General features: G+C 35.9%; 1 protein-coding gene across 4 annotated transcripts in view; it reads left to right on the plus strand.

The window, feature by feature from the left end:
* Positions 1-13,243, plus strand: part of LOC106172251 (uncharacterized) — a 91,513-nt gene that overhangs the window by 46,170 nt on the left and 32,100 nt on the right. For 3 of the 4 annotated variants that reach the window (XM_024075143.2, XM_086997609.1, XM_086997608.1), the window contains 3 exons: positions 2,785-2,859; positions 6,438-7,697; positions 8,107-8,953. In XM_024075143.2, the coding sequence (XP_023930911.2) occupies positions 2,785-2,859; positions 6,438-7,697; positions 8,107-8,953 (2,182 nt within the window). The remainder of the gene's footprint in view (positions 1-2,784; positions 2,860-6,437; positions 7,698-8,106; positions 8,954-13,243) is intronic. The other variant, XM_024075145.2, reaches the window with a different exon arrangement.

Genomic DNA, 13,243 nt, shown 5'->3' on the forward strand with positions numbered 1-13,243 from the left:
GTGGCTGTCAGGAAGGCCAGACAAAATTGATCAGTTGGTTAACAAGTATTGATTTTCTCGAAAAAAGAATTCATAGGTTAAATATATATATATATATATTTTTTTTATGGCTCAGTTATAATTTTCTCTTACTTATCCTGTACCAAAACAGTATACCCCATGTATTTTTGTTTTGAAAAAAATTGGTTCAAAAAATTTTACTCCATCAAAAGTCAAGCTGGTTAACCAATTTATCAGTTTTGCCTGGCCTAAGAATAACATTACTCTTAGTTGTTTTGACTGCGGGTGGGATCAAAACTTACTCCATCGTGTGACGGCTTTTTTGATGTCACCAAGAAGTGACAACAATTGTGCTGTATTTGGTGACAGAGTAAAGAAAGGTGTCTTCTGTTACGTCCTGGGGACACCATTATGAATGTGTACCAGTTATGTTATGATCATTGGACCGTAATGACATTCTAGGTACACTTTTTTTTGTAAATGGGGTGTAAATTTTCATCTTCTTTAGCTCAGTTATATAGCAATGCACAATATAATGGAGCTTAAGTTCATTCATATTTTTTTGTCCTTGTGTTGATTGGTGCTTGAGGATATTAGTTTCTTCAGCTATTACACTTGTACACGCATAAGCACATGGATCTAAAGGTATAAAAACAAGTACATACATTCCTGCTTTTTCAATGAATTTGTCCATTTTTTCTCAAAATTAATCCAATTATTCAGGATGGTTATAGGGGTTTTGAATTTGTCCAAGTGGGTTAAATATGCCATGGTGGATATTCCCACCTACTCCCACGGAATATTGATGAGTCAAGTGCAATCTTACTGGAATTTATCATCATGGTATCAACTAATGCATGCCAGTGATAACCAATTTTAACCACCCACTATTTTGCTCAAAAGAACACAATTTTCTCCTACTCACAAATCTTTGCTTCTCCTGCTGTCCCTGCACTTGGATTGTATGTTTGATACCATTTGTAATTGAATAATTTATTTCTAAATGCCTAGCCAAACACTTAGACCATCACATCTCAGGTGCGGATTGAGGCCATCTTCTGGGTCTTCCGGAAGACGGTCAGATTTTCAAGTTTACATTGATCGGTATCTAATTTTTTCTTTCGGAAGAGGGTTGAAAATGGAAGATGGATCAACAAAGATAGTTTGGAAGACTGTATCTTACTTACTTTTTAGATATTTTATCATTTTTAAATACAGAATTGGGAAATAGTAGCTTTGTGGGATATTAAGACATAAACTTATGACTTTGGGACATTTCCTAATACATGGCATCTTATAGTATACCTTTAACAAGGCTTTGTAAATTAATAATACAAGTTGGCTTATGGATGCTAAAAAGACTCAAGTGTTCTTTATTTTCTATGGTATACATACAATTGCACCATATCAACACTGTCATCAGCTCAATCATCTGCCATCATCAGCATCTGTACTATGATATCCCACACAATGCAAGGTAAAAGACAAATTAGTCTTATTTAGTAGACATTTACTGCTTATTTCCCAGAGGCAGTTGTCATGTTAGTTGCTATATATATTGCAGTGGGTGTTTGTGGCTTTTATGTGCAGATTAGCATGGTTTAAGGTGCAATTAACATTGTTTCAGTTTTTATGTTCCTAAAATATATTCATATGGTAGGAAAATGCCACGTGCTTTGACATCATTATAGTATTTTTGCCTAGGGGTGAATGTTTTATTGTTTTGTTTGCTGTACTGGAATATGACGGATATGAAGGCATGGGGATATATATAGTTCACTGCTGAGCTGATATGAATAAAAATGATTGTCAAGAGTGTATGTTTAAAAGTGTTATTGTACTAATTGCTGTTTTTATGCAGAAATGCTGTTACTGTAGCTTATTAAGCCAATGAAGGAATCTGCATATTTGAGCAAGATATATGGTTGGATAGATGATTGGAATTCATAATTTGGAAAACGCATACCTTGGAAGGTCTCAAAATACCTTTCATTAATGTGAACTTGTTTGTTTTTTAATGGAATATAATAAAAATTTGGATATAAACAGGCAGATAAAAAGGTCTGGGGTGTGAAACAGTATATAACATACGACAACAAACTGAAGAAGTGAAGTAGTTTCAAACACAAAATGTATTCAGAAGCTTAAGCAGCTTAAAACATTGACATTTGCTTAACTGTGAAACATTTTCTGCTTGGCTTTCTACCTGGCAAATCGAATGCACTTTTTAAAATCATGCAGTCTTTCTTTTTATCAGTTGATCCCATTGATGTTTGGAATTATGTAGTATGATGGCGATACATAACTCCACATCTAGTATTACTTTGGCACATTCGTTCAGATTTTCATTCCCCAAAATGTTCATGAAAGAATGATGAATGGCCCATTTTGCAGTTATAATTTGCCAGAAGATTAATAAATCTTTCATAATTTGTCAACATTATTTTTATGGGAAAGATGGTAAGATGAATGTGGTAGTAATAATTGATCTTTTTGGGAAGATTGGTTGTGGGTATCAAGAAACACAATATTTGCTTCATTTTAGCCTTTTTTTTTGCCATATTGTGCTTTGTGTATATAAAAAAAAAGAAAAACAAAAAATCTTAACACTATGTAAGTTCACATTTTTATTTCATGAATATAAATTTTACAATCATTTTTATGTGTCTATTTATGCAATTCACTACTCTGTTGAGAAATCAAAAGTTATGACGCCTTTAATTTGCAATTGTTTAGTTATTTTGATTTCTCAGTAGTAATGTACCAATTTGTTATTATTTACAGTATCAAGTTGTCAGGTCACAGAGTGAAGAAATCTCTGTAGACAGCCCTGATCTTGGAGAGCCAAACATTGAGAGGGTAAGCTTAATTGTTTGATTTTGAATAAACAAGCTTCTGGAATATGTTATGTAGTATTGTGTGTTTTTTCTTTCTATGCAGTTGTTTCACAAAAATGGCTGATTTTCATCTTATACATTTTTTTCACAAAATAAGTGTTGTGTATTTTGTTGGCCCTCATTATATCTTTGCATGTTGATGATGTTTTTCTTTAAAGATTAATTTGCTGGTCTAGATGTTGAAAATGTGCTTTTATGTTATAAAAATCAATGTTTAAGTTTTTGATTTTTAAACAGTTGTTTGGCTATTGCGTCCACTGTTTATTTTCTGCTCATATATCATGAAAATGTATTGGTTGATGAAGTTAGTTTTTCTTATTTATTTTTTTATGTACAGACACAGAAGTGTCTGTACATATTGCCATCACCTGCGTCTGTCGTCGCCGATGCCGATGCCGATGCCGGCGCCGTGCACTTTCCTTGTTAACACGATAAGTGGAGGGCAGTTTTACTTTTTGGCTTTATATTTACAGAGCTGATGAATATTCATAAAACACAGGTCAAGTTCGAAAATCAGCATGATCGGGCCATTATTGTAGAAGTTATGCTGTTTTTTTCACTTTTCAGCATATATGCAGCCCTGTTAACACATTTTAAGGAAAACCGATAGGCCTGTTGTCATTAAACTCACAGGAGTAATCAATCTTACTAAAACGCAGGTCAAGTTCGAAAATCGGCATGATCGGGCCACTATTTTAGTAGTAATGCTGTTTTTTCACTTTTTAGCATATATGCAACATTGTTAACACATATCAAGGAAAACCGATAGGCCTGTTGTCATGAAACTCACATTAGTAATCAATCTTACTAAAACGCAGGTCAAGTTCAAAAATCAGCATAATGGGGCCATTATTTTATAAGTTATGCTGTTTTTTCACATTTCCTCAGATTCAATTCTTAGGCATGTTAACAGTCTCATTATTTAACTAATAAGATACGTAAATGTGTTTGTTTGACATTTCCTGCAACTTTACAACATTGTTAGTTGATTATGTAAAAATGATGGTAAACTTGTTATCATGTATTGTATAATAGAGTTTCAAAAATGGAAAAAAACTCATATCATTGCAGTTTGTCAGATTAATTCATTCACTATGTTCAGAAACTCGGAATGGAGGAAATTGGACATTAAACACTGTTCTATTGATATTTTTCCCATGTCATCAATTTTCTAAGTTGATCATATAAAAATGGCAGTAAACTGTTAATTTTGTTATATGTTAAACAATTGTTAAAAATGGAAAAAAACACATTTCAGGACAGTGCTGTCTTGTTTACATTTTGGCATTTTCAAGGTGTGACTTTGAAGTTCCATGGGCCTGAAGACCTTTGCTTGTCACATTTTCTGAATATCCATGATACTAATATTTTATTATTAAAAATTGATGGTCATTATGCTGTTAAACATTATGTAATATTGCATCAAAATTTGAAGAAACCCCTATTTTGGACACTGCTCCCATGATGACCATTTAAGGAAAACCATGTCACTTACTGTTCTCAAACTTACATGAAAGAAACATGGGACTAAGATACAGTTTAATTAGGCAATGCAGTCTGTTTGGTAATTCTTTCTGGCAGTTAATCGGTTTTTTGTGAAAATTTAATTTTTCACATATTGGCATTTTCAAGGTGTGACTTAGAACCTCCAAGGGCTTGAAGACCCATGGTAGTCACATTTTCTGAAAATCCACGATACATATATTTTATTATGTACATATTTGCCATCACCTGCATCTGTCGTCGCCGTCCATGTTGCCGTCGCCGTGCACTTTTATCGTTAACACCATAAGTGGAAGACAGTTTTACTTTTTGGCTTTAATATTTACAGAGCTGATGAATATTCATAATACGCAGGTCAAGTTCGAAAATCAACATGATCGAGGCATTATTGTAGAAGTTATGCTGTTTTTTTTTTCACTTTTCAGCATATATGCAACACTGTTAACACAATATAAGAAAAACATATAGGCCAGTTGTCATGAAACTCACAGGAGTGGTTAATCTTACTAAAATGTTCGAAAATCGGCATGATCGGGCCACTATTTTAGTAGTTATGCTGTTTTTTTCACTTTTCAGCATATATACAACACTGTTAACACAATATAAGAAAAACAGATAGGCCAATTGTCATGAAACTCACAGGAGTGGTTAATCTTACTAAAACTCAGGTTGAGTTTGAAAATCAGCATAATCGGGCCATTATCTTAGAAGTTATGCTGTTTTTTCACATTTCCTCAGATTCAATTCTTAGGCATGTTAACAGTTTCATTATTTAATAAATAAGATACGTAAAAGTGTTTGTTTGACATTTCCTGCATCTTTACAACATTGTTGGTTGATTTTGTAAAAATGATGGTAAACTTGTTATCGTGTATTGTGTAATAAAGTTTCAAAAATGGAAAAAAAACTCATATCATTGCAGTTTGTCAGATTCAATCATTCACTATGTTCAGAATCTCAGAATGGAAGAAATTGGACATTTAACACTGCTCTATTGATTTTTTTCCATCTCATCAATTTTTTTAGTTGATCATATATAAATGGCAGTAAACTGTTAATTTTGTTTTATGTTAAAAATTGTTAAAAATGTGGAAAAAAACATTTCAGAACAGTGCTGTCTTGTTTACATTTTGGCAATTTCGAGTTGTGACTTTGAAGTTCCATGGGCCAGAAGACCTTTGCTAGTCACATTTTCTGAATATCCATGATACTAATATTTTATTATTAGAAATTGATGGTCATTATGCTGTTAAACATTATGTAATATTGCATCAAAATTTGAAAAAAAACTATTTTTGGGCACTGCTACTATGATGACCATTTAAGAAAAACCATGTCACTTACTGTTCTCAAACTTACAGGAAAGAAACATGGGACTAAAATATAGCTTCAGTAGGCAATGCAATCTGCCAGTTAAACATTTTTTTGTGAAAATTTAATTTTTCACATATTGGCATTTTCAATGTGTGACTTTGAAGTTCCACAGGCTTGAAGACCCATGATAGTCACATTTTCTGAAAATCCATGATAGGTATATTTTCTTATTAAAAATTGATTGTCATTATGCTGTAAACCATTATGTAATATTGCATCAGAATAGAAGAAAACACAATTTTGGGTGCTGCTGCCATGATGACCATTATGAGAAAACCATGTAACTTATGATTGAAAAACTTTCAAAAAAGAAATACAGGACTAAAATGCAGCCTGACGTTGGAAAAGCAGTCTAATTGACTTCTTTTTCTGGAAGTTTTACATTTTCAAAGTGTGAACTTGAACTTCCATGGGCCTGAAGCCTTATGCTTGGTACACATTTTACTTTCATTGGTATTACCTGTTGAGCATAATTAAAATTTGATGTTGAATTTGCAGTTTAACATAATGTACTTTTGTATCAGAATTGACAGTAGCCTATTTTGTTATTTCCTGCTTTTTGTCTGTACATTTGACAGCTTTGCTGCCTTATCTTAAGCACCTCTTTATTGTTTTGCTGTTTATTTTACCCTTGAGTTTGTTGTTGTTTCCTTTGGTTTCTAGGAGTTCGTAAGGCCACCAGGAGAATCATATCCAAGGTCAGCAAGTAGGCAAAGGTCATTAGGTCAGAGGTCAAGTTCACTTCCAGAAAGAGATCCTGGAACTCCGGGAGACTGGCTGGAAAATAACTCTGGACCTAATATTACCATGATTCCTGGGGTTGAACCTGTCCTCTGGGAACCTCTCAGCAATGATGACAGAATCGAAGAAGAATGGTGTGACCTTGACCTTTGTGATGGCATCCACACAGATGACAGCATTTCCACAAGAAGTTCCCAAAGGGAGATTGAGGTTGAGGCTGAAGAAATTCCTGTTGAACCACCAGGCTATGATGAGTCCCAGCTCAAACGAACAGTCCCAAATCGTCCAGCACAAGTGCCGATTGAAAAAGTGGTGCCTGTGCAGCAGCCAGAAGGCGGCGTTATCACAGTATTTCATGTGCAGTCCGAATACAATGGACAGTTTCAAGAATCCAGCCAGGGCAAGGAGGCTGACTCAGACATTCAGGCTATTGATGGAGAGAAAAACAAAGGAAAGAAAGTATTATCAGTTAAACCATACAACATGCACAAAGGAAATCAGGATGGAATCGGAGAAATTGGTCCAAAGTCGAGAAGAAAAAGTAGTCCCAACGACCCATGGTTGACCACTGATGGTGAAAGGGCTCCACATGGAGAGCATTCTAATGCAAATGGCTATCACCCAGATGAAGAAGAAGAAGAAGAAGATCTTTGTACAAGAGATTTATGTGATGGTATTCACTCCAGCAATGAGTCTGTGTGTAGCAGTGAAAAACATCAGCCTCTCCATAGCACCCCTAAGCCAAAGATTCCTCCCACCCTCCTATCCCATAAAGATGATGCTCACACTTACTATTTAGACCAACGAGACCCTCCGCTGATATCTCCCGAGCCTATAGTCCCTGAGTACGAGGAAAAGCTTCGGAGCACTGTAGGTCCAGGTTTCTCATGGTCAGCAAACTTAAAAGATTCCGTTTTCAAGTCCCAGAATTCTGACCGAGTTGGCCTGTCATCGAAGTTCCCAAATCCTGTCCATGTTGAGAAAGTGACCGTTCTGGATGCAAAGCCGTCAGGTGACCGTGTGAGCTTGACCGGCACACCCAAAGCTGCCAGAGTTCCCAAAGTTGACCAGGGTCAAGGGACTTGGACACCAGTCAGTCAACACAGAATGAGACCCATGGTGGTGGAATGTACTGATGGTTTATGTGATGGGATTCATACAAGTGATGAGGATCTGTCGGAGGTGGTGTTTCTGTATATGATATTTTCTTTTTTTTTTCATGGTGATTTGCATGGATATTGTGTAGCTATTAAGTGTTGTGCTTTTGTAATTGGCTCTGAACCATTTTTGTTGTCATTCTAAGTTTCATTGTGATAAATACATATTATTGCATCAGGTTATGTTAAATGCTCAAAATATTATGTCACCATTTAATAAACTCTTTTTGTACTTCATTTTATGTATATAACAATTGCTCTGATTATCTTAAAAGAAAAATTTTTAATAAAGTAAACAACATGTTAGAAGAAATGTCTTCATTGTATTAAAACAAAAGTTGAATTTAACTTAAAAATTTCAGCAATACTATTCAGCATTGCTGTATAAATTATCTTGATTATATATATATAGTATGACATTTTTCACATTTTAGTCCTCAAGCTCAGTCCATCAAGGCTCAAGACAGAGAGCTGCATCCAAGTCATCTCATCAAAGTTCAAATCAAAGGTCAGGGTCAAGGTCAGATGAGTCATGGCCAGATCCCCCAGACAGTGTCCAATCAGAGGCCAAAATTGAGAAGGAGCTTGATTCTGGTGCTTTGGACTTACCGCCCCCTCCTCCCACCCCCAAACTTCACAGGAGGGATGTAGGGGGTAAACAACTGGAAGTGGTTGGAGACATTTCTCCTTCATCTCCCGGCTCTTCACCACGCTCCAAGAGACACATCACTCCTATTCCTGTCAAAACTCCAACCGTCCCCATCACAGCAAAAGTGTCATCAACGTCATCACCATCTTCATCGTCTCAACAGCAATCCTCTTCCCCTAAATCCCCAGCTGGGCTCACCGCCAGGCCAACACGCCCAGAGAGACCAAACACCCTGATTCCCAAGGGGGAGGCCCCCCACATGTCCCCTAGGGTGCGGAAAGCTGCAGTGCCAAATCTCCAGAGAGATAGGGAGTGGAAGCCTCTAAAACCCAGGGGACAACCAGCCCATGACAAATTTTGCACATTAGAGCTTTGCGATGGAACACATTCCGAGTCTGATCATGATTTAGATCAGGGTCATGGAAGCAAGCAAGGTCATTCAGGTCAAGGTCACACAAGTCAAGGTCGTGCAGCTCAACAGCCTCGTCACCCTAACGGTGCTCCCCCAGGAATTCCAAAGACAGCCATGTTGACTTTCAGTGTGCTCACCGTGCTGTCACTGGTGTATGGGTCTTGCAGGCTGAACCCTGAAGTTGCCGTCACTGTTTACATACCTGGTCATATTGTACTGGGTAAGTGGTTTGAAATTTTATAAAATCATGTGTATATATGATTCCAGTTTTTTCCTGCTTTGGTATGATTTTTGTTTGATTTAGAAGAATTGATTCAGTTGCCAGAGATATTTTATGACAGTCTTCTCCATCCTCTATTTTTGACCATCTTCCAACAGAAAAAATAAGATGAATCGTCAGTATAAACATTAAAATTCTGAGCGTCTTCCAGGAGGTGATTTATCATTTCATAAAAAGTTCACCCTGCAATCTACAACTGTAATGTCATGATAACTATACTTGGTTTTTATCATCTAATCCTCAGTGGTGAACAATTGAACTCTTTATGGTCATCTGAAACACAATGTGCGTTGCTTTTTTCATTCGTTTTCATAAAACTAGTCATGCTAAGCTACATTTTGCTATAGGTTGCAAGACGTATGTAAACGTTAATGTACTTTGGTCTCTAGGGAGACATTTAAGGTCTTGGACATTATGAATCATTTAATAGATGATGAAAGATGGAATGTGTAAATGGGGGAGTTGTGTTATCAAAAAGATAACTCAGTTTTTTTACTTATTGTTTGAGTTAGATCGACCATTTTTCTATAATTGGTTGTGAGAGATAGAGAACTTGAGGCATTATCTGCAAACTTTGTTGTATTTTTTAATCATAAACCCATCACTTTCTAACGGAGCTATATAAAGCATTTGAGGTAGTGGAGTTACTTAGATATGGTATTACATGCCTTGCATGCACTCTATATACAGTTTTAAAAATGAGCATTGTAGTAATTAAGACTGTAAATTTTCTAAAGAAAGGATTGCTTTAAGAAAACATGTTCATTTAAGCATTAAATTTTTTTAAAGTTAGATTTATTAATATATTGACTATTTCTGATATCGCACATACTTTTTAACTATTTTGCTGGAACATCCAGATGAATTATAAAAGATTATCAAAAGTGACCTTGGTAAATTAATTAAAATATAATTAACATAAAAAATTGCTTCATATAAAACAGTTTTAAACTAGGACAGTTTACTGATCTTTCTTATCCACAAGTTTATTAGACTAACATTACATGCCTGATGTGGAATCATATTATAGATAAATGTGCTAAATTTTCAATTGATCATGGTAAAACTTTCCTTTTAATGTTACTTGTCTTTGATTGCCCTTAATTGGCACTTTTTCACCATAATTACCTAAAATATATATTTTTAACCCACAAGACTCCTAGACTAACATCACTGTTATCAATTTGATTATATTTCTCATGTGGAATCATGTTGTAGATAAATGTGCCAAAATTCCATTTGATTATGGCAAAATTGTACATTGACTTTGGGTATTTGTAAATGTCATTTCCCTTTTAACATAACTTGCAAGTGATTGCCCTTGGCACGTTTCTCCCATCATAACCTAGATATCCTTTAATTTTAGATTAATAACAAAACTGCACAGATATAGAAGTGATTGCACACTGAGTAAATGAATTATGATGGAAAACTAAATGGCCCCAAAGGTATCATAAAAGGAACAACAGACTTGCCTACTCCTTAATGGGGAAGCAAATGAAATAATGAAAGTGACAGAGCATCTTCTCGTTTAATGACCCTGAAGATATCTGTTTTGTGTATTTGCTTGTATCAAAAATTTTTTAAGAGAATCAATATGAGGGGGCTGTTGTTACTGTCTATAGTCAGTAGAACTTGGCCAACAGGGTATGTTGTTAGCTGAGTTGTGACTTGATGATGACAAGGTGAAAGTGCCTAAAGTCGTCCCTAGTTAATGGACCTGAAGCTGTCTTTTTTACATCATAAGCCATAAGTTTATCAAGATGACAGGTTATTTTAGAGAAGATTGGTTATTGCTGCTTTTAGAACCCAACTGTGCCATTTCAGGCATGCTGGTATGTTGTGTGTTGTATCAAAAATGGCAGTTGGCGTCCATCATTGCTTGCAAGAGAGACGCAGGTCCCCATGGTAACAAGCTCAATACTGTTATGATAAAAAAAAGAATGAAAGAAAGAAAGAATGTGGCAGCCAAGTTTTCAGATTGAAGAGGAATCTTTCCCCTACAGGCGAAAATTATTTGAGATAATGGGATCCAATAGACAATTTGTTATTTCTGATTATTGTACCACCAGCGTTAGCGCTGGCGGTACACATGGTTTCGGTCCCGTCCGGATCGTTCCGCCGGCTCCGCCGGCTCTGCCGGCTCCGTTGGCTCCGCCGGCTCCGCCGGACGGCTACCGTTACCGCTTCTCCTCCTAGACGGTAAGGGCCCCCGTACCCATCTCATGGATTTAGGTCACCTATAATCTCAACTCGTTCCACGTAAAATTTGGGCTTTGTCGGTATTGGGGTCTGGGTGTGGCACTCATTGCAATGCACCCTTGTCTAAAAATGGCAAAATTAAATGCTAATTATCTACCCTACGGAAGGAGTTATGGGAAAAATTTCTATGGACGGCTTTCCAAAAGTCATATGTGTAGATTTCAAATATACCCTTGGATTTGACCTTTGACCTCTACTTCAAGGTCAAATGGGCCAAAATTTTCAAAAAAATGAAATTTTTTACGAAAAAAATTTTTTTTGCCCTGTTATTCAGACACCACACAGACTTAACCAATAATATTATTGGAAAGTGTTACCCTTCAGGTCATCTTTCATTTCCATGAATTTGGGGTCAATCGGTGCATTTTCACGGGAGTAGCGGCCATAAGATACCGAAACTGAAAACTGTCTCTAATTCGGGAACCGTTAATGCTAGAGACCCATTCTTTTTTGCATTTTGTAGAGCATGTAAAGCCCAACACTGGAGGTGGTCTCGGTTTTTTTGTATTCCATACGGTTTTCGAGTTACGCTGTATCAAAAAGTACATATTGGTGGTAAAAGCAAAATGTGCAGTACGGTAATGGATAATAAATTTTGAACTCTGGAAAAATAAAACATAAGGCTTGGCAAAGCAGACAACTTGTTTTCAAAAATGACATTATTTCATCAAATTTGAACTTCTGAAACTTCAGAGCACCTCCTATTTCAAGAATTTTGACCAAAATGACATTTTCTTTATTTTAATTAATTTTTTCTGTACGAAATTTAAGGCACATTATGGTAACTCCAAAATTATAACATCTAGTCCCTTATATCTCCAAAACTGGCAGAGATAGGTCCATAGTTACTATTGAAGTTGAATAGGAAGTCATATACTGGCAATCTTACTATGACCTTGAAATTGACCTTTGACCTACTTTTCACCATGAACTGAACTTTGCAAATTTTTCTTCCCTTTTATCTCCAAAACTGGCAGAGATAGGTCCATAGTTACTATTGAACTTGAATAGGAAGTCATATACTGGCAATCTTAATGTGACCTTTAAATTGACCTTTGACCTACTTTACACCATGAACTGAATTTTGCAAATTTTGCTTTCCTTTTATCTCCAAAACTGGCAGAGATAGGTCCGTAGTTACTATTGAACTTGAATAGGAAGTCATATACTGGCAATCTATATGTGACATTAAAATTGACCTTTGACCTACTTTTCACCATGAACTGAATTTTGCAAATTTTGCTTTCCTTTTATCTCCAAAACTGGCTGAGATAGGTCCGTAGTTACTATTGAACTTGAATAGGAAGTCATATACTGGCAATCTAAATGTGACCTTGAAATTGACCTTTGACCTACTTTTCACCATGAACTGAACTTTGCAAACTTTTCTTCCCTTTTATCTCCAAAACTGGCAGAGATAGGTCCGTAGTTACTATTGAACTTGAATAGGAAGTCATATACTGGCAATCTATATGTGACATTAAAATTGACCTTTGACCTACTTTTCACCATGAACTGAATTTTGCAAATTTTGCTTTCCTTTTATCTCCAAAACTGGCTGAGATAGGTCCGTAGTTACTATTGAACTTGAATAGGAAGTCATATACTGGCAATCTAAATGTGACCTTAAAATTGACCTTTGACCTACTTTTCACCATAAACTGAACTTTGCAAATTTTGGTTCCCTTTTATCTCCAAAACTGGCTGAGATAGGTCCGTAGTTACTATTGAACTTGAATAGGAAGTCATATACTGGCAATCTAAATGTGACCTTAAAATTGACCTTTGACCTACTTTACACCATGAACTGAATTTTGTAAATTTTGCTTTCCTTTTATCTCCAAAACTGGCAGAGATAGGTCCATAGTTACTATTGAACTTGAATAGGAAGTCATATACTGGCAATCTAAATGTGACCTTGAAATTGACCTTTGACCTACTTTTCACCATGAACTGAACTTTGCAAAC

Source organism: Lingula anatina, chromosome 10 (genome assembly GCF_051362555.1).
Source record: "Lingula anatina isolate TDL-2025a chromosome 10, LinAna3.0, whole genome shotgun sequence".
NCBI classification, from domain to species: Eukaryota; Metazoa; Brachiopoda; class Lingulata; order Lingulida; family Lingulidae; genus Lingula; species Lingula anatina.